Source organism: Dioszegia hungarica, assembly GCF_025882075.1.
Source record: "Dioszegia hungarica strain PDD-24b-2 chromosome Unknown MKK02contig_5, whole genome shotgun sequence".
NCBI lineage: Eukaryota > Fungi > Basidiomycota > Tremellomycetes > Tremellales > Bulleribasidiaceae > Dioszegia > Dioszegia hungarica.
In genome coordinates this window covers 126,325-145,769 of record NW_026515767.1, presented here as the reverse complement: position 1 = coordinate 145,769, position 19,445 = coordinate 126,325, and the positions used below count along the sequence as shown (strand labels likewise).

The 19,445-nt window shown below is 56.8% G+C and overlaps 6 protein-coding genes across 6 annotated transcripts; 3 read left to right on the top strand and 3 right to left on the bottom strand.

Moving 5' to 3' along the window:
• Window positions 1–2,832: 2,832 nt before the first annotated feature.
• On the bottom strand, window positions 2,833–5,037 carry MKK02DRAFT_21665 (uncharacterized protein; the record flags this gene model as incomplete). The annotated part of the gene is given in 8 exon segments (XM_053086447.1): window positions 2,833–2,905; window positions 3,040–3,114; window positions 3,129–3,476; window positions 3,569–3,673; window positions 3,801–4,166; window positions 4,452–4,632; window positions 4,782–4,927; window positions 4,988–5,037. Coding segments are annotated over 8 exon segments (1,344 nt in total), but the record flags the coding sequence as incomplete, so codon positions are not given.
• A 423-nt stretch (window positions 5,038–5,460) lies between these two features.
• On the top strand, window positions 5,461–6,475 carry MKK02DRAFT_41783 (uncharacterized protein; the record flags this gene model as incomplete). The annotated part of the gene is made up of 6 exons (XM_053091704.1): window positions 5,461–5,482; window positions 5,549–5,625; window positions 5,707–5,757; window positions 5,816–5,946; window positions 6,038–6,270; window positions 6,339–6,475. The coding sequence occupies 6 exons, from the start codon at window positions 5,461–5,463 to the stop codon at window positions 6,473–6,475; spliced, it is 651 nt and encodes a 216-aa protein (XP_052948534.1).
• Window positions 6,476–7,792: 1,317 nt separating this feature from the next.
• On the top strand, window positions 7,793–10,828 carry MKK02DRAFT_41782 (uncharacterized protein; the record flags this gene model as incomplete). Its single annotated transcript, XM_053091703.1, has 6 exons — window positions 7,793–10,186; window positions 10,250–10,306; window positions 10,366–10,387; window positions 10,431–10,480; window positions 10,602–10,707; window positions 10,779–10,828. 6 exons carry the CDS (start codon window positions 7,793–7,795, stop codon window positions 10,826–10,828), a joined length of 2,679 nt encoding a protein of 892 aa, XP_052948533.1.
• A 516-nt stretch (window positions 10,829–11,344) lies between these two features.
• Window positions 11,345–12,238, bottom strand: MKK02DRAFT_41781 (frataxin-like protein; the record flags this gene model as incomplete). Its single annotated transcript, XM_053091702.1, has 3 exons — window positions 11,345–11,701; window positions 11,801–11,918; window positions 11,994–12,238. The coding sequence occupies 3 exons, from the start codon at window positions 12,236–12,238 to the stop codon at window positions 11,345–11,347; spliced, it is 720 nt and encodes a 239-aa protein (XP_052948532.1).
• Window positions 12,239–13,140: 902 nt separating this feature from the next.
• On the top strand, window positions 13,141–13,800 carry MKK02DRAFT_41780 (uncharacterized protein; the record flags this gene model as incomplete). The annotated part of the gene is made up of 1 exon (XM_053091701.1): window positions 13,141–13,800. The coding sequence occupies one exon, from the start codon at window positions 13,141–13,143 to the stop codon at window positions 13,798–13,800; it is 660 nt and encodes a 219-aa protein (XP_052948531.1).
• Window positions 13,801–15,288: 1,488 nt separating this feature from the next.
• On the bottom strand, window positions 15,289–19,215 carry MKK02DRAFT_22063 (uncharacterized protein; the record flags this gene model as incomplete). Its single annotated transcript, XM_053086511.1, has 13 exons — window positions 15,289–16,408; window positions 16,650–16,785; window positions 16,833–16,984; window positions 17,032–17,099; window positions 17,154–17,383; window positions 17,434–17,487; window positions 17,540–17,641; window positions 17,694–17,712; window positions 17,763–17,802; window positions 17,848–17,924; window positions 17,979–18,295; window positions 18,349–18,655; window positions 18,706–19,215. 13 exons carry the CDS (start codon window positions 19,213–19,215, stop codon window positions 15,289–15,291), a joined length of 3,132 nt encoding a protein of 1,043 aa, XP_052948530.1.
• Between the last annotated feature and the right edge of the window lie 230 nt (window positions 19,216–19,445).

Genomic DNA, 19,445 nt, shown 5'->3' with positions numbered 1-19,445 from the left:
GCCCGAGAGTGATCGAAGTCAGCTGCTCGCTCCCGCATTCGCTTCGATAGCCGAAGTCGTATCAAGACATGTATCACATTCAATATCAAATTGCACACGCAAAGTAGAGTAGAGCCAATCAGCATCTACATGGGCCGCATCACCAGGTCCAGTATAGAGCAGAAATCACACATCGAAAGCCAAAGCGCCAAAGTAACGCCCGAAGAGCCGCTACTGGAAACGCGCACCTTGCTTCTACCTCTTGTCATCAGTCAGCGGGACTCGTTCTTGGCAACTCATATTCGCTCATCCACCCGGTGATGTTTGAGCATGGCCGAAGGGGTGGACTCGAGCGCACTCACCACGAAATACTTCCCGCGCACCTCCACACGCACCATCTCACCGCCTTCTGCCTCCTCCCAGAGCTCGCCATTTCCAATCACCTCACTCATCCGCTCGATTGCCGCGTCCAAGGTCCTCAGGGTAGCTTGATGCGGGGCTCGACTGGCTTCTCGCTCTTCCTCCAGTCTCGCGATCTGGTTCTCCGTCCATTCGAGTTGGGCGCTCAACTTCGACTCCTCACTCTGGCCCGCAGTATCCGCACGAGAGTAGGTGGACATGGTTGGCGCCCGGAGGAGGGGTAGAGCTGCCGGGTAGTCCTTCAGGAGGCCACAGTAGGAGGCATTGCTCTCGGCCGGGACAAACTTACCCTCGCTGTTCTTGGTGGATGTGCTCGTCAGCTGCTGCACGAGTAGGTTGGCTGTCTCAGCGGTGGCGAGGACGTTTTGGGCCCGCTTTCGGAGCAGCCTAGAGTAGTCTGCTTTGTCTGCAGCGAGCGTCGAACAGGCAGTGTCCAGCGCGTTGTTGAGCTCTCCGACAAACCATGCAGCAGTGTCCTTCACTGTGTTGATCAGTATCTTAGTAAACCAAACATCGTGGGAAACACAGGTGAAAGTCATTCTTGGAACCCGAGTACTGTGAAGCTACGGTGGTAACTGAACATAAGTGAAGCTCACTGTTTCGCGAGTGTTGTCGGTGGATCAGGAATTGAATGGTAAGCCCGAGTATCGACGAGAGAAGGATGGGTGAATCAGAGATAATGTAGAAAAGAGAGGGGTAAGGCCTCGGCCCGTGGCTGCTCAAGCGCTCAAGTAGCGCCGCTGACCCCGAAAACCTGTAGCTCGGCAGTCGAAACACCTGTCGACGGCGAACCTTTGTCCCTACCCCCGCCTTGGGTCCTAGCCAATGCCTCGCTGGGCGGAGCCGAGTATGCCGGCGGTCCTTTGTACCGAATACTCTCGACCATAGCTACCGTCATTACGCACGTGGGTGGCAATGGCGCTGGCTGCACAAGGGAACGTCTTATCCGGCAGGCTAGGGGTCAGCAGGAAAGCAGAGCATAACTGATGTCAGGGTACGTCTCACGTAAGAGCGGTACAACGTCAGTGAGGCCGCGGCCGCGCTTCAGATCAATGACGCAGTCAACCTGAAACATATAAGCGGATGAGCCTCCCCAGTCAGTGTATGAACATTCATCAAATCCGACTCTCAGTGCACAACAGCTTCGCATGGTTCCCTGTCCTGATCAACTTCCCACTGCTCCGATCCGCCTGCGATTGACTGCTCATCAGCACCTAAAGTCTGACGGTTCGATGCAGGATCAGTAGGGAGGTCATGCGAGTATGCTTCAGATATTGGTGAACTCACAGAGTCTCGCTTGTCCACATCCTCATGTCCCAAGTCTGCGAGACCAAAGCGTCGAGGAGCGGGCCGATCGCTGACCGTCTCCAGGCCCCTGCACTGCAACAGCGCGTCGTTTAGCGCCGGACCGGATCCCCTCCAAGAGTCCCGCCGTAACTTGTACAGCGCTCGATTCGCCGCTCGTCTCTTGACCTCTTCATCAAGCTGGCGGTCAATCCACTTGAGCTTGTCCCGTCGCGCGGTAATCACATCAGCGGCCTCATCACCCAGGTAGACGGCATCCGAAGGGTCGGTAAAGCCAGTGGTGTCGGCAGTGTATTTGCGGATTAGGTCCCTGTACGAATCGGCTGAGGCGTGGGTCTCCAACTTAGTCGCCGCAGTATTGCAAGCCGCCGCCCAGCGGGTCAGGTTGTACTTTTGGCCCGCTACAGCCGCGGCCGTCTGACTCCGATCCTCCTCAAGTACTCCAGTGGAGAACGTGCATTCATCCGCCAACTGAATTCTGAGAAGCTCAGCGTCGACGTCATCCTCGGGGGTGCGATCGAGGTCTGGCTCCTCCAGCGTCAACGCGTCGAGACCTTGGACAGTTTGATCGGGTGTCTCCACTTGTACATCAGTCATACACCAGATACAGAACACCGAAGGGAACCATGACTTACTGATTTGAAAGACGAGCAGTGATGATTTGCTGGAAGTATAGGACAACGAGATACAAAGTGATCTTGGATAGAACCGTGAGGTATGAGCGGAAGTGCAGGATGATGTATGAAAGTAAGAGGTGAGGAGTCTTGTCGATCCCTTAAATAGTCTCGCAACCCGGGTGGCCACCGACTTCAGACGCTCATCCTCGCAAATCCTGTGAGTCTTAACTTCTACTAGCCTTAGACGCTACGCCGTGATAATGATACGTCAGAATGTGTGTGACACCTCGCGATCCCTTGTCATTTGCCCCTTGAGCCCCAATGGCGATACAGCCAGTCCGTGCGATGTGGCATAGGAGTTCAGTAATTGTCAGCACCATCAGCGTTGAGGATCAGCTGGAGACTCAATGGTGACATTATACTGATCGTCAGTTACCCCTGAGCCCGCCCGCCCAATACTAAGCTCCATAGTCACCCAGCAGCCGCTGGTTCGACATGCATTCTACCCTACCTACAGATCCATATCCTCCTCATCGTACGCCTCCTTGATGAGTTTATAGATATATGATGGCGCGTGATCGCCCCTGTTCCGTCAGCTCGTGCCTCTGCACTGTACAAGTACTATCTCCCGGCCGTTTCCCTCTTCCCTCGCCTCTTTCCCCTTATCCATCCCCTGCCCCTCCCTCCTTTCTTCTTCAAAAAAAAGAAAGAAACCCACTCATTCGTCACAAAGAGATCCACCAGCTCCGGCCTCACATACTCCCAATACGCACTCTCAACCTCCACCCCTTCCCTACACATCGAAACCAATTCCTGGCCCCCATCCCCTCCTCCCGCCCTCCTTCTCCTGCGCTGGCGGCGAACGCACTCCCACCCTGAAAATCCAAACTCCCATGCTCGAAATTCATATTCCAAACCGGCGCAAACTTGTACTGTCCCGTCACCACCACCACCGGCTTACTGTGCGCTCTCGCGGCAAGGACGGCGGACAGCGATCCGGAGAGACCGAATAGGCCGCCGTTGGCCAAAACCGAGTGGCAGCCAATGACGAGTTTGGTTATGCGGGGCATGAGTGCGTGGAGGGAGGAGTCGGGGATGAGGAGGGTGGGGATGCCGTTTTGGGAGAGGGAGTGGGAGAGGCGGTGGCCTAGGTGTCTGGGGGTCAGCGGGCGCGAGCGGTCACAGTCGATAAGATCCAGAGATGGAGATCAATGGTATGATAAAGGTGCGAGGGGATGAGGACTTACGAAGGTGCAGATTCCGCAACGATGACTGTAAACTTGCGATCCTTGAACGCGGTCTTCAAGAACGCCTCTACCGTCCTCGAGTATCCCAGCGTCAAGATAATCTCGCTATCGAGTCAGCTACACTATTCCTCATTTCCCCTATTCAGTCTCCTCTCGTTCCCGCCCGCTCCTTTCCTTCCACTCCAGCTCCTGACAACCCCCTCCGCCCCGCCCGCCCTCGACCCAAACTCACGAAGAATGCACATGCTCCCTCGCCCCCTTCGCCACGTCCTCATGCGTCGTCTCCAACTCCCCCATCACCTCCTCTATCGCCTGCAGGAAGACCGGCTTGAGCTTGGCCGACTGCCGCATAAACTCCTCTGGGTCCAATCGGGCCGTCATCTGGCCCGGCGTCGGCGTCTCATACCCCGTCTTCCTCAACTGCGCCGCAAAGCCCTTATTCGCACTAGCATTGGCATTCGCGCCATTGAGATCGTCGGCCGAGTTGACTCGCGAGGTCTCGGGGGAGAAGAGCGGCGTACGGCCCGAAGACGGCGATGCGGAGGTCGACATGGTCAGATTGGACATACCCAGTCCGAATCCGGCCAAGCTGCTGCTACTCTGTCCTTGGCCCTGACCCTGATTGCGAGCGGCGGCCACAGCGGCGACAGCGGTCGAATTGGCGATAGAACCGGTGCGTTCCAATTGACTCTGAGCGGCCGAATGCCGGTCGACCATGAATGTCGATAAGGACGTTTGGGTATGTGGGAGACCTGGACGAGCGCCTTGGCCCTGTCCCTGTCCCTGTCCGGCTCCGGCCGCTTGTCCAAGGATGGGCGAACGGGGATAGCCCGATCCCGAGCCGGACCGAGAAGGCGCAGGGGAGGACGAGGCGAATGCGAACCCGTCAGAAAGGAAGTGGCCTGCAGGGGCGAGGATCCCGGGCGTTTGGATACCGGTATAGGGTGTCTGAGGGGCGGAGGTGCTGGGTGTGGTAGGGATGTGGGAGGCGGCATGGGCGGCGGCGCGGTATTCTTCTCGGATGAGACGGAGGATACGGCGGATGATATTGCCGGATGCGAGTTCTGGGGGTCAGCACGGGGTTCCTTTGGGTATACTGTGTATTGAGGAGTAGGGAGAGCTTGCAGGTCGAGAGGAGCATGAGAGTTCCCGGAGCGTAGAAGATAGCCAAAGGAATGAACACGATCAGGCGAAGATATACACCAAGACATACCTTTCGGATTCGCCTCTGCCAACTGCCTCCCCACGAGCTTTATAAGCCCAATCAGATACTCGAAGTTGGCATATTTCGATGATCGGACGACCGTATGAATGAGCACCGCCGTAGCCAGTGCGACATTGAGGGAGCCGACAGTTTGCCTATTCTGGATTAGCAGGCGCCCTTGCTCAGGTCCCGTCATATCGGAAGGACAAACTCACCTTCTTCGGAGAGAAGTGACGAGCTGTTCGACGAGCTTGTAGGTTGGGTCGTTTGGAGCCTAGTGATCAGTTGACTTCGCAGTCGAGGGAGAGAGCGAGAGCAGGGACACACGAATTTGTACCCCCCTACTTCGGTACTCCTCATCCGAGAATGTTGAGCCATGATTCCAGCTGGTTCCCGACTGTCCAGGTCGTATTTTGAGTGTTGGAAAGCTGATTTGTGGAGCTTCGAGGACTGCCGCTGCTATAGATGCCTGGAACGGCAGATGTGAAGCTAGGGGAAGAGGTCAAGTTGGACATTTCACGACTCGGGCTCAGCCAAAGGCCACAGAAAGGTGCCGTAAGCAAGACGGTGATCGTTCCAATCTCCGTCCGCCATGGTGCAAGCAAGCTTCGAGCGCGATGATGGTAGCTGCGTATCGCTTCATCGTCCCAACAGCCTCCTATAGACTTGCCCGACAAGAATAGGCGGGATGGCCTCCAGCTCGAACATTGGTGAGTTGAGACTGGCTGAGAGGGAGCGGATGGCTATCAGGGAACGAGGCAGCTAACGACGCGCAGGACCTGTGTCGCAGCAGTACGCCGCGGCGGCTACTGTCCCGCTCATCAAGTCTCCGTCATTATGGCTGCCCAAGCCAGTACGTCTACCTCTAGCATCCACCTGTTTCTCGTTTTCGAAGCTATACTGTCGGCCTCGAGATAATCAGCTGATCCTCTAGATCGAGTTACCGAACGACATCCATCCCTTACCTGAGGATATCACCGCCTATGTACGCTTCACTTTGCCCCTCGCGACACCTTCGTGATTACGCCAAGCTGATCCAATAGTTCGTCTACCCCTTCGCTCTCGAATCGCACGTCCTATCCCTCCAACCTACCCCGCATGACGCGATAGCCGAAAGGAGGGCCAGGAACGCTGCGATCCTTCTGCAGCGGGAACAAGAGGAGGAGCAGAGAGAGTGAGTACACTTTTACTCTTTGACTATCACCGTCATTCTATTATTATGGAGCTTCTGGGCAGTGCGTAAGGAGGACTAAGCTGATCATCAGACGCGCCGCCCTGCACCGCATGGCCCCAGGCTATCACCCCTCGGGTCTGCTCGTACCCCTCTCAGCCTCTCCTGCAGCAGCACCCGCTCCTCCCCCCTCCTCCATCTCAGCTCAAGCCGCCACGCCGGCAGCTCAGCCGGTGAAGGTCTCTTCGCTCATGGACGACCTGGAGAGTCTGTCTTTTGCGGAGCCGGAGCCGGAGCCAGCGGCAGGGAACGACGCGACCCGGACCGGTCAGCCCTAGACCATCGTCCCTCGGTATCGGTCGCCGAGCTACCAGTCGTCCAGCTATACCAGGCAGCTATCCTCTTCATCACGATGCTCTGCGTCACCTCCCTCAAGGCGCATACGGAGATCGCCGCCCCGGTGAAAAGGCCCTACCAGGCGGCGTGCAGGGGAAAAGGGCGGAGATTGAGGTTAGCAGGAGGTGAAGCCTGAGTGTGCAGGGGACAGCAGGAGGGGAGTGTTGATCGGAGCGCAATGCATCTGTAGTCGTAGGCATGAACCTCGTTCTAGTCACTTCCCTTATAGTGCGGGTCTTAACTGGGGGGAGTGAAAACAAACCCTGTTGGCTGACGTCAGAGGAACCAAGTGAAACACGCGGAATGTTTCAGGCACCATCACCACCACCTACATCCCAAGCTCCGCCTGTGTATTCCGCCGCTCCGCATCAGGTCCTCCGATCCTCCGAAACCCTCAAAACTCCGTCTCAGTGTGTGTCGGAGCATCAGAGCATCGGAGCGTGGGATGATCGGAGCAATGCGCACAGACAGGTACTGATGCCTCCATACTCGGGTGCCTACATCAAACGACTAGCCTGTCTGAATGGCATCAAAAGCGAAAGGAGGGTTGGGCTGCTTTTGAGCCTCTTCATTCAACGCTGTAGCCTGTAGCTCGCGTGCCTGAACGACACACAATCTCGCGGAGATAGAGAATGAGGACGCGATACGGACGCGGACGCGGCGTACTCTAGGTGGAGATGACGTGATGCGATGCATGCGATACCCAGAAAGAGCGCTCTCGAATGTGTGACTGAAACACAGATCTGGCTCGGCATACCTCGGCCCCACCTATCCATGAGGATCATCGGATCCGACACGGGCGACACGGGGCCAGGTTCCCATAGCCATAGATCTGCGCGTCGGGAACGGAATTATGACCTCAGCGTTATGTGTGTGGCGAGATGCAGATGGTGAATTGGGGGGATCCCTTTGAGTTGTGTATCGTCTACTTCTTTCGGGTGTGTCGGACACGTTGACGAGAATATACCAGGTGACTTACTTTAGCTATCAGCTATCAAGCTCCAACCCCCCTCCTTTCCCTCGTTCAACGTTTAAGCCTCGCCTCTGTCTACACAAGCATCAATCACCTGATCCTCCCTCTCCTCTTCCTCCTCCGACACGTCTGTAAAGGACTCTGCCTGCTGAGGCGGGTCAGATCCCCGTCCCCCCGTCAATCTCTAATTCCAACCTTTAAACTTTTGCCTATATAGCCTATCCATCTTGCTCCTTCCCCGCCATCTCTTGCGCCACCCCACCTGTCTGCTGTATGGTAGTAGTACTACTCTGAGCCCATATCTCCTGCATCGTAAGTATTGTCCCCTTGTATATTCCTGCCACCGAAGCTTATTCTCCAGCCACCACCGTCGCCTACTCAACTAGGCTACACACCCACCCACCCAACCCATCAGCCTCGACTCGCCGGCATCCTTACATCCACCCGCCTCATCTCCCTCTTCGCCACACCAGTCATACCATGTCCCGCCAACTCCCCAACCCCGACTCCCACTGCCCCATCCTCATGCCCCAGCGTATCCGGTCCGGCGTCCACCTCCCAAATCCACTCCAATCTACCGGCTCATCCGGTATCCTCCAAGCACTCGAGAAGGACCAAGCGACGCGACAGCCCGCTCGTCAGCGCAAGACCACACCGCCCGTCATCAAGGGCTATGTCCCGCCGGATCAACGACCTCTACCGCCCGTCATGAACGCTACAGCCCCGCTAGGGCAAGCGGTATCGTCTATCGGCTCCGCAGCATCGGGCGGAATAGGTACAGGTACGAATGACAAGATGGACAAGAAGGGCTTTGAGGAGGTGTTTGGGGTATCAGTCGGGCTGGCGAAGCTGGAGGAAAATGGGTGGCTGGCAGCGCAAACTCAAGCAGGGGGCGGGATGGCGGTAGGATGGGATGGGTGGACAGGATCAGGACCAGGATCAGCACCAGGATCGGGAATGGGGTATGATCAGCCCATAATCTACGGGATCGCCCAGCCGACATATCAGCTCGACTATACCTACACCGGGTCGAGCTCAAGCGGGGTCGGGATCGCCCATACCTCTTACCCCTATCCCCCAAGTCGACCTCGGTCCTTCCCCGCCAGCGCCAGCGCACAGCCGGACGCGTACTACATTCCTCCCCCTCTCCAGCCTCCTCAGCTTCCCCAGTCTGGGGCTTACCTCTACTCGAACCATCAGTACAACCTCCAGCTCGGCATACCTCAGCCATTCTTCGTGCAATGGGACCAACTCTACCTTCCTCCTTCTCAAGCCCCCGTCCTCCCCGGTCCTGCTCCAGGTTCCTTCTCCTTCCCTGCTTCCACCCAAGCACCCACGGTCCTCCACGCCATCGTCCCCACCCAGACCGCCCCACCACTTCCTCAACACCCACCTCCGTCGACCCTCCGTCCCTCCCAGCGTACCTCATCGACGAAGCGCCATCGCGTCCCTACCCCCATCTACATACCCTCGCAATCCCAGCCATTTCCTCCGGCTCAGTACGTGCACCAGCCCCCTACGCCCGCTACAGGCCTCACAGACACTACCTTCTGCCTCACCGCGGCCCTTACCCACCCCGGTTCCGGATCGGCGAGCGGCTTCGGGATGCCCGCGCTGTCGTATGGAGGCTTTGCGCAGGTCCCAACACAGCGCCAGGAGCAGCAGCAGCAGCAGCAGCAGCTTCCGCCGCCGCCGCCGCATACCCCGTCACTCCTGACGCCGCCGGAACCGTCCTTCAACTTCCCAGCTGCGTATCCCACCGCCCCCTCGGAACAGTCCCGCCAGCACCCGCAGCCCCAGCATTCGCAGGCCCATACCGGAGGACAGCAAAGTCAGCCACTCACCTCTTCGTTCGACTTTGAAACGTTCTTCTCGCTCGACTCGACCTCGGCGCCGGCATTCGGCGATATCGGAGCCGGAATGGGAATGGGGAGCGTCAATACGGCCGAAGCGGTCCTTCAGGGCGTTCCATACCCCATCGCCATATCCATCCCCGACCGAGGGCAGGGGCAGGCCCAGGGTCAGGCTATATCGTACCCCTCCTATCCCATAACGCTCTGGGCGGACGTAGATGGGGGCGTACCCGACCTGATCCCCTCTCCGGGCGACGAGGGGTTCTTCGGGCCTGATGGGATCGCAGGCAGCGGCAGTGGTGGTGGTGACGGCGGAGGCCAGAGAGGTCTCAGCTCGGCCGTCAACGGCGGGATGGACGCGATCTTTGGTGCGGCCTACCCAGCGGGCACTGTCGTCAGCCAGGGAAACGGCATGACGGTCGACCCTGCGCATATCGCCCTCTCCTCCACCTCGGCTCCGGCTACCGCTGCCCCTGGACCCCACAAGACGACAGGGCAGGGACGTACCGCCAATCCCGGCCCCGGCCTCGCTCTGCGCGCATCTTACCTCCTCAGCCCTTCCGCATACCCCCGACTCGCAATGTCCGAGGGATGCGACCCATACTCCATCCCTCCTGGTCCCCTCTCGGATCCCGCCATCGGCCTTCCTCCTCATTCGGCCGGTCTTGCCTCGACTCTACCCCCTTCCTCTGCCTCAAATTCCAATCCGGGTCGGTACCACTCGGACCCACTTCCCAGCCCACCACCTATCCCCCGAGAACTCTTCTCCCCTCCGCCCACGGCCTCGTCCGTTACTTTGTCCAGCAAGAAGCCCAAGTCCAATCCCAAAGCGATATACACGTTCCCGAAGGAGTACGCATATGCGGACCTTATCGAACCGCTCGCGCCGCCTCTGAAGTCGAGGTATGGGCGGTCAAAGTCGAGGCGGGTCTCGACGGCGGCAGCGGCGGTAGTGGATGTTGCTGGCGGAGGTGGAGGAGGCGAGGCTGGTGGGCGAAGGTCGAGTGGGGCGGGCGTGTTGGTGAGTGTCTCTCTTTGTTTGATGTGGTTTGAAAGAGGTATATGACGGAGCTGACGAAACTAGGAAAGGTTCGGATGTGATGAGTGCGAAGATACATTCTCGAGGCCGAGCGATATGGAGGTGAGTCTTCCCGTTCCCGTCTGGATTATCGGGAGAAGGGGAGAGAGCTGATAGTGTAGCGTCATAAAGCTAGGAAACATGGTCAGTACTTGTCCTATCCATAGATCCAAGCTGATTCAGGTAGTCCCTTATGAGAAGTGGGTATACGTTTGCGAGCTCTGCAATGAGCGCTTCGTGAGTGTCCATCCCTCGATACCTACCTTCCCTCTTCCCTGTTTCTTCTCCGCTCCCTGCACCCTCACCATACTCGCATTCCTAGTTGCTTATCGCTGAGAGCTTTCCGCTGACCCCATAGTCCCGCAAAGACCACCTCATACTCCATGCCAAGCGGATCCGGTGTCCCGCCATGACCAAACCAGACGGAACGAGCGGCGGTACCCCGTTCAAGCGTCGTTCTAGCGGTATGTCCTTACCTCGCCCTGCACCCTGCTAAACGTCAAACGTCCAGTAGGAAACAAGCTGATCATTTTAGCGCCATACTCGGCTCGGTCCGATAGTTATCGGTCGCCTGGAGCTCCTTGAGCCTCGTTCACCCGCTATCCATCGATACCCTTCCCCTTCGCCATATCCCGTATTCCAGAAATCCATCAGCCGCCAGCTGCACCTCACCCAGGAGTTACCTCAGTCCCTTCCTCTCGCCGGCCACGCCTCATCTCGCCTCAGCTCTTGCTCTTCCCTCTCGCCATAGTATCGCCATCATCGCCAGACCGTGCCGACCGTACCATGTTATCATCATCACGGCTTGCCCGCGTCACACATCATCATCAACACCATCATCATGGGTCAGTAGTTCTATATTGTAGGTTTTCTTTCCGTATCATTAGCAAGTAGCCAGTAGGTCTTGGTGACAAAAAGTATTTTGGTGGCAAATCAGAGTCAGGGGATATCTATACCATCAGCTTCCTCCTCTTCTCCTAGCGATTATTGGCCCGTCATATGTAGTATGATCTTGCGAGACGTACCCATGCAGACCCCTATTATGACAGACTTCAGTACTTCCCCTAACCCTGCAGGCCTCCCTCATCACACCCTCGACGCCTACTTGATCCCCACGCCCGTCCATCCCTCACTTACATCCTTCCCCACACCCAACGTCCTCAACTCCCCCTCCACAAGCCCACCCAGCGTCACTCCCTTCTTCCTGAAATGGGTCCATGCGCCTCTAATTTCTCCTTCGTCCCCTCCGCCTAAACCTACGCCGCCGGACGAAGCCGCCCCTCGATCCGATTCTGAGCTCATCGGTCCTGTGGACGAAGGGTTGACGGGTGTGGGGGCGATATACCCGAACCGACTCGGACCGGAGATGGGGGAGGAGATCCAGATTTGTTGGTTGGGCGGTTGTTTGTTCAGGACGTAGGTGCCGTGTGGGGGGATGGAGAGGGTGAGGACGCCGGACTGGGGGTCAGCGTTAGCTCTTGCGATCATTCCCCTTCTAAGCAGTATCGGAGGAGAGAGGTGGGGAAGGCGGTCGCAGATGGATAAAGAGGCACATACACTATAATCCACCTCCCATTTCTCCCTACCCGTCTCCTCGCACAGGGCCCCCAGGTTCTCACTGAGAGTCTCCATATCCTCTTCCGAGATACGCTCGTACTCTGCCTGACTCAGTTGGCTAGGGGTCAGCTTGACCCAACCTACTTTCGGAGAAGGAGATGAGGCTACAGTGAGGGCAGAGAGGATAGCTTACCTCGGTACGGGTTCTGGCTCATTGCCTGATTGAGGCGTACTGCTACTGGACCATCTGACTGTCCCTGCCGTACTTGCTGAAGATGCGAAGGGGGAAGCAAGGGATGTCCGGCTGATCGAACGAGATGGGAGGGAGGCGATCCCGCGGGTCGATATAGCTCGAGGACGGACGGATCGAACAGTAGATTTCGAGCTGCCTTTGGAGATAGCGGATCCGAAAGCGCGTATAGAGGGTCTGGCGGACATTGTGTATACTTTTGTGTGTCTGGTAGAGAAGGCCAGAGGTAAGAGTGAGATCTCGGTGAGATCGCGAGGTATGAGGAGCTAGGTCATTACGTCACTTTGAGACATCACGTGATCAGACGAGCTGAGAATGGCCGGTGGCAAACGCAGATGTGGCACCTGCACTACTGTTAGCATGCCTAGTCTCCCGAGGTTGCTTCACGGGCAGAGGTACTGCCAGAGAGATGGATGTGTCCTAGAGTCCAACGTAAGACATATAGTCGAGCAAAGGGCTCTCAGTTTGAGGACAAGGTCGTCAGGCGCCGGCGCAAGAATCGAGTACTTGCAGCGCCTGGCGATGAATCGTGGCTGGGCAGGCGCTGAGCGGTCGCTATGGTCGGTTCAGATGCTCGCTGGCCGGCCGATAGACTCGCCGATTGGCTTGACCATATATCGGCACGTTGAGGCCTCATCTTCAACAGCCAAAGGACCAAGGTCCGGGAAACAAGCCAGTGGGACACTGGGATGGGGGATATTAGGGAAGAAACCGGGAGACCGTTTGACCCCCAAATCCTGATAGTGTCTCATACGCTGAGTCAGCGCACTGACGATCCATTGGTTGCGCTAGCTCACGGTATTCTGCGGCTAGAGATCTCCTTTCGCGTCTTACCTTTGAATCTGCGTCGATGCGTTTCGTGCTGGCAGATCCGTTTATGATATTCCTTTGTGCCTACCCCTCGTCGCGCCATAGTCCCACTCGAATCGCTCGCCTCGCGAGCTACATAAGGTGTACTTTTAGTGTACTATTCCTCTCTACTCCCTCCAACATACTTCGATCTCTCCCACTCCCGACTTCTCCGACATCCGACATCCCACATACCTTTGACCTTTGACAATCATACATACAAACCCCTTCCTATACCAGGATGTCTTCCCTTTCCGATGCCCGCTCCCGCGTTTGGCGTATGCCGCCTGTCAACATCCCCGGCCATGTCTGTCTGACTTCCCCGACTGGTCGTCGTTTGGGAAGTCATCCTGACTTTCCGGGGTCGACCGTTCAGTTGGACCACCTTTTCGTCTTCAAGAAACCGGGAAACACTGTGGATGAACTTGACATTGACACTACATTCATCGCCGGAACGGACAACAAGGGGCTGGACGAGATGACTGATGGCGAGCTGAGCAAGAGAGGATGGCCCAATACAGGCGGTCTGGATGACAAGACTGTCAGTACCAGGGCTACTGCCTTTCAGCAGATGGCTGATGTCCTACGGGACGGTTCCCCGGACCAGTACATTTCGGCGGAGCAAGCGATCATGAGTGCCCTCACTGAACTTGGCCTGACCGACGTACTCAGCCTGAAGCCGGAAGACCCCTATAGTGCAGTGCCAGCACCCAGCGGAGTCGCCATGTTCTTCCAGGGGGATGGAGGTTTCGAAGTCAAGGACGAGGAGCGCAGACTCATCGGTGTCAACGCCCGATCGTGTATCTCTTACAGTCCCGAGTCAAAGCAGTGGGAGAGCGGCGTCTGCATCCATGATTCAAGATTGGATCGTCTCGACACACAGGAACAGGACTGGCCGTGAACAAAAATTTTGTTCATGTTCATGTTCGACCGAACAATTGTTCATGTTCGAACATGAGCGTCCACTGCCCAGGTAAGACTGTTCGTGTTCATGTTCACTGTTCAATGAACAATTGTTACCACTGTTCAACAATTGTTCGACTTGTTCAAACATGCCGAACCTTTGTTCGAAAAGTTCACACTGAGCGAACAAATGTTCTATTGCGCAAACAATTGTTCTCACAGTTCGCCACCCGACTAAGGCTCTTCTGCTAAGGCGGGGCAAGGTGAGCGGGAGCTTGAGCGGGTGGGGAAGTGCGGATAATTTTGAGCTCCGGCTCCTTGACGGAGCCTGTCAGCGTCCCGAATCACACTCAGAGAGGCAGACAGCAGCACACAGCAAAGGGGTCAGGGGGGCTTAAAACTTTCTGAAACAGCCATAGCCGTGTGTTTCAGGAGCTGCTCAGACCTCCTGCTGGGCGAACATCGAACATACATGGACATTTGTTCGCTTTGGTGGACAATTGTTAGCGGGGATGAACATTCATGAACAGAGACGAACAGTGTGAACAACTGTTCAACATTTGTTCATGGGGGTCGAACAATAAGTTCATGTTCATGTTCACTCCGATGCCGCCTCTCTGGAGAAAGTTTTTGTTCATGTTTTGTTCGAACAATGAACATGTTCATTAACAATTGTTCACTTGTTCGGTTGTTCACGGCCAGTCCTGCACAGGAAGCCCGCTTTGGTCTTGCTACCGACATACTCGCGACATACCTGCAGACGAGTCCCACGCCTGGCTTTCCACCAAGTGCCGATGAGAGGTATGATGGCATTCACCCGTGGCTTCGAGATGAGTTGGTGCTACAGGATCTCAGACTTTCAAAGGAATTTGGCGACAGCACCGTAGCCGGATCCAGCTGAGGCGCCTACCGCCCTGAGACCCTTTGATCCAAATTTCTGATGGCTACGGGTGGGGCGATATTGTCTATAGATGATCTATCTTGCAGACCAACGATGTACCTGATATTCCTCATACGCCTCACGGCCGGCAAGGGCGTTGTACGAGGCACAGTAGAGGGCTCACACGTGTCACGGACAACCGCAAAGTACGAAGTCGGAAGTCAGACTGACATGCGGTGTACCCATGCCATCGCGGCGAGTGATTCATGATGTAACAGCGACTGGCCGAAACATCCTGTATATCAACTTTGGTCATCAGCCTCAGCCACACGCCCAGGAAGAACAGCTCCAAGATTGCGGCTGGAGGTCCGGCTCCTTCCTCTATCCTACTGGATCTTGCTTCGTTGATGCTACGATCATCGTACAATGCTGCTTCATCGTACAGTTATATCGGTCCACAGGATACGGGCGGCGTAGATATCAGTCAATCAATATATGGTCATCAAGGCGGGGGCATAAAGACTTCAACATAAGGCATTTATTTTGTACGATGAGTAAGCGGTCCTCAATGAGGGTGGACCATATTCAAGCTACATGAACCCTACTTCAGACGAACCGGTGACTCTCGGGCGGGCCGAGATAGCTGTACCCCCTCTGCTTGATCCCACCCATGTCCACCCAGATCCGCTCCACCACCAACCCGCTCGTCATCCCAAAGAGGCTGACCGTGTGCCTTCCCGGCCTGTCCCCATCCTTCAGATCAAAAGTCTGAGTGACATTCCTGACCTCGGTCCGGGTGACCTCCTCCCAATCCTCCGGTACCGATCCCGCATCCGGCTGAGTTCCGACGGGAGGAATGGGGTGGATCTCCCTGTTATCGCCGTCAAAGCCAAGGCCGAACGCGAGCTCCTTGCCGAGCTGGAAGTTGAAGGCCGGGCCGAGCTGGACGGTGATCTCGACGGTGTTCTGACCGGTCCCGGTGGTCCAGATGTCGTATTGCGCCGAGGGTCCGGTCCCGACCGTAAAGTTGACGTCCGACGAAGGGTACATCTCAATGCCGGAGAGAGAGCGGCCGTACCACTCGATCTCGTGGAACTTGTGGCCGTCGACCGAGGAGTCACGCGTCCAGTGAGCTGCCTCGATAGCGACGTAACCGTCTCCCTGGACGTGACCCTTGAAGTCGGACGGAGGGGGATTGGGCTTGGAGATGGGGGTGGAGACCGTGGCGTTTGACCCGTCCGACGCGGCAAAGTGGACGGTGGCATTGTCCCAGTGCGTATGGTTCCCCTCGCCGGCGCTGGGAACCTTGCTCCAGTCGATCGAGACATAGACGCGCTGGTCGGCCGAGCCGTCCTTCTTGATCTTGCCGTGGGCGGGGTGGACGACGAGCCAATCAGCCGAGGGAGTAGCGAGCCAAGTGGTATCTTTTGGTCCGGCTGCCGAGACGTCCACCCAGCGTCGAGACGCGCCGTACGGGTCCATGCGGTAGAGCTGTGGGTCGCGGCAGTCAAAGTGCTTGGGGCAATTGTAGAACCCGTGACCTGGCCAGGCGCCCATGCTGCTCTCGACCGAATAGCGGACGTATGCCGGTTGAGCAGGCTTGGTGCCGTCCCAACGAGGAAGGGATGGCTCGTTCTCCTGGATGAAGGAGAGAGGGGGGACGGTGTTGCGAGGTTTGTGGAGGATGTAGTGGGGGTCCATGTTGAGATGAGGCTGGCTCAAAATGCTGCAAGGTCAGCTCAGGCCTCGGCAACAAAAGGTGTACACGACGTCATTCTCCACCTCCTTTGAAAGTCGTGGACTCAGAGTAGGGTACGGGAGAGAATAAGGTGGAGTACAGGGCCATGTATGGGGGTCTGGGATGCAACAAGGTCACTACCCGCCAGGATCAAGAACAGAAAAAAAGGGTAATATTGCAGTGGATGACAGCAAAGAGAGCGGGGGCGATATAAAAGAAAAGAACTCACTGGTTCCACTTTCCGTGCAGCATGGTGTGGTAGACCTCAGTCAAGTTGTGGTCCTGCTGAAACTCCTTGATGGCGCGCTCGGCCATGCGGTTGGCGGAAGTCCGACCTTGGTACGCGTACAGGTTATTCCGACCGGCTACACCACTTAGCTGTGTTGGAAATGGGGAGATCTGCTCGACTTACCGGCAATGTACATCCGGTTGGCATGGGTGATAAGCGCAACGGGCGCATAGACGACCTCGAAGAAGGCGACCCGACGAGCCTTCTCGAGGCTGTGGTACACCTTCTCCGCTCGTGTAAACAGGTCGTCCCATGTACCCTGGACTCGCTCGGCCCTATTGAGTTAGCAGGTGCCAATTCCACGCCAAAGGGGTATACGTACTCTTCGTAATTGATAATGGACCAAGATGAGACATTGTACAGCTCCGGCTTGAGCGAGGCAGTGATTTGCTAGAATGTCAGCGAAAGTTCACACGAAATCGCAGGTGCGGTGTCTGAGCTTACCGAGTAGTGGCCCATGATGTCCGCAATCTCGTGGCTGTGCTCCCCTCCAAACTCCCTCGCAGCCCAAAGCCTCAAAAACTTGGTCACCGAGTTGATCGGCCAGGCGTCAAAGTCGTACGCGAGGTGCATAAAGTGCTCAGCGGGGAGCTCGTGATGCTTGACGTCGCCGACGTTGAGGATCCAGATATTGTTGGTACGGAAGGCGTTGGCAATTTGCATCTGTTCCCAGGCTGTAGGGTCAGCTTCGGATGTGTCAGTGCAGGTCGTAGAGCAGACTTACTCTTGGCCAGGTTGATGGTGTTGATCCACTTGTACTGGGTCGGCCGACCAACGTCTGCGACATCAGCTGATGATCTCCGGCCGGGAGTGGAGGGACGGCAACTCACAGTCGGCATGGTAGTAGATACCGCCACCAGCAGAGTGGGTGTGGTTGAAGGGCAGCACACCCATGATGTTTCCCCAGTTGTCGTCGGAGAAGAGGGTCGTCACTGATCCGTCAGCTCACGGTCTTCGCACGTCCATCCAGAAGCTAGAGCTGACCATCGTCGGGAATCTTCATCTGGAGGGGTCAGCTTGGATATCCACGACAACATGGGATCGGAGACTTACGCCTTGCAGATAATAGCCTTGGACCTCTTTGTAGAGCGCCCTGTACTGTCAACGTGTCACCCTGACATCAAGAGGAGCTACTCACCAAGCCTGAGGAACCGCCTCGCCATCGTACACCTTCTTCAAGATGCCCTGCTGTTTGCCAGTGACCTCTTCCAATAGCTACATCGTCAGCTCGAAGATTTGACCTTGAGACCATCCCGCCAGCTGACTCACCTCAATACTAGCTCCAGTCAAGGGCTCGTCACCATCACCCCTCAGCCCCATTGTAAACACTGTGTCCAGTCCCTTTGCCCGCTCCGCGCCATAAGTCCACCACTCGGTCAACTTCTTCTCGTTCTTCTGCCAGTCCCAGTCGCCTGTACCCTCAAGATCCCATTCGGGCTTGTTGCGAGACATGGGCTCGTGGTGCGATGTACCCATGACGACGCCCATACGGTGCGCAAGGGCCTGATTCGGACCAGCGAGGGGTTCTTTGGGAAGGCCGTTCTTCTGGGGGTTGAGGCCATCGACGGCGAACATGTTGACCCACACTATGGAGTCAGCTATCGTCCTGGAGGAAAACGATACGGGGATATAAGCTTACTAGCAGGCCACATAAAGTTCCCCTTCATCCTCAGAACCGTCTCGAACATCCGCTCGTACAGCCCAACCTGGAACGGGCTCTCGGGATAGTCGATCCCGAAGAAGTCCTTGGCCCAGTTCCACATGACCGGGAGTTCATCGTTGATGAAGAGACCGCGGAACTTGACGGTCGGCTCGCCGTGGGCGCAAACGGAGGACCGGTCAAAGGCGATAGCGGAGCGTTTGGGGATCGAGACGTCGTCCCACCAGTACCAAGGGGAAACGCCAAGTTGCTCCGAGAGATCGTAGAGACCGAAGACGACACCGCGCTAATATGTCAGCCCAGCAGCAATGGGGTAGTCATGGACAAGCCACTTACCCTGTCCGAACCGGAAATGACCAAAGCCTCCTCGAGGTTCCGCGCCTTGTCAACCACCCTGACGTCAAACGCCTCCCACTTCCCCTTCATCTCCTCGACATGCTCCAGTCCCATCCCGCCGACAAGACCGCTCCCGGCCGAGCCGACCATGATGCACCGCTTGGTACCCTTTGGCAAGGTATTGTTGTATAGGTGAGGTCGGACACCCGTGACCTTCTCGACGTCCCGCGCGAACGAGGCTGCTGCAAGATGAATCGCGTCATCATCCTTCGAGTCGAGAAGGAGGGGAAGCGCGAACTTTTGGCGTGTCGAAGCAATGAGGAGGTCATTCGAGTACGATGCAGGTTCGATGGGCGAAAAGACCGCTTGCTGCTCGGCCGTTTCGAGGTGGTGCGGGCGGGGATGACCGCCTTCTTGGGGGAAGGTGATACACTGCTTTTGGCCCAACGCGAGCGCTTGTTGCGCTCCGAGGAGGATAGAGACCCCCGCGAGGAGGTGGACAGCAACCATGGTGCTATCTATGTGCTGTAAGTGGGACAGATCGAGGGGGAAGAAGAGGGGAAAGGGAACTCCAGTTATAGCTGGGGTCGGCGAGCCGGCGCCGACGACCGACCGGGCCGGATGACGGCATGCCCGTTGCCTTGTGCTTCAGCTGACAGGATCATGATTCATCGTCCTCGCTTCCAGGCGATGGAGTCCGCGAGCCATGAACAGGTCAGTGCTCACGCGAGAAGCAAACA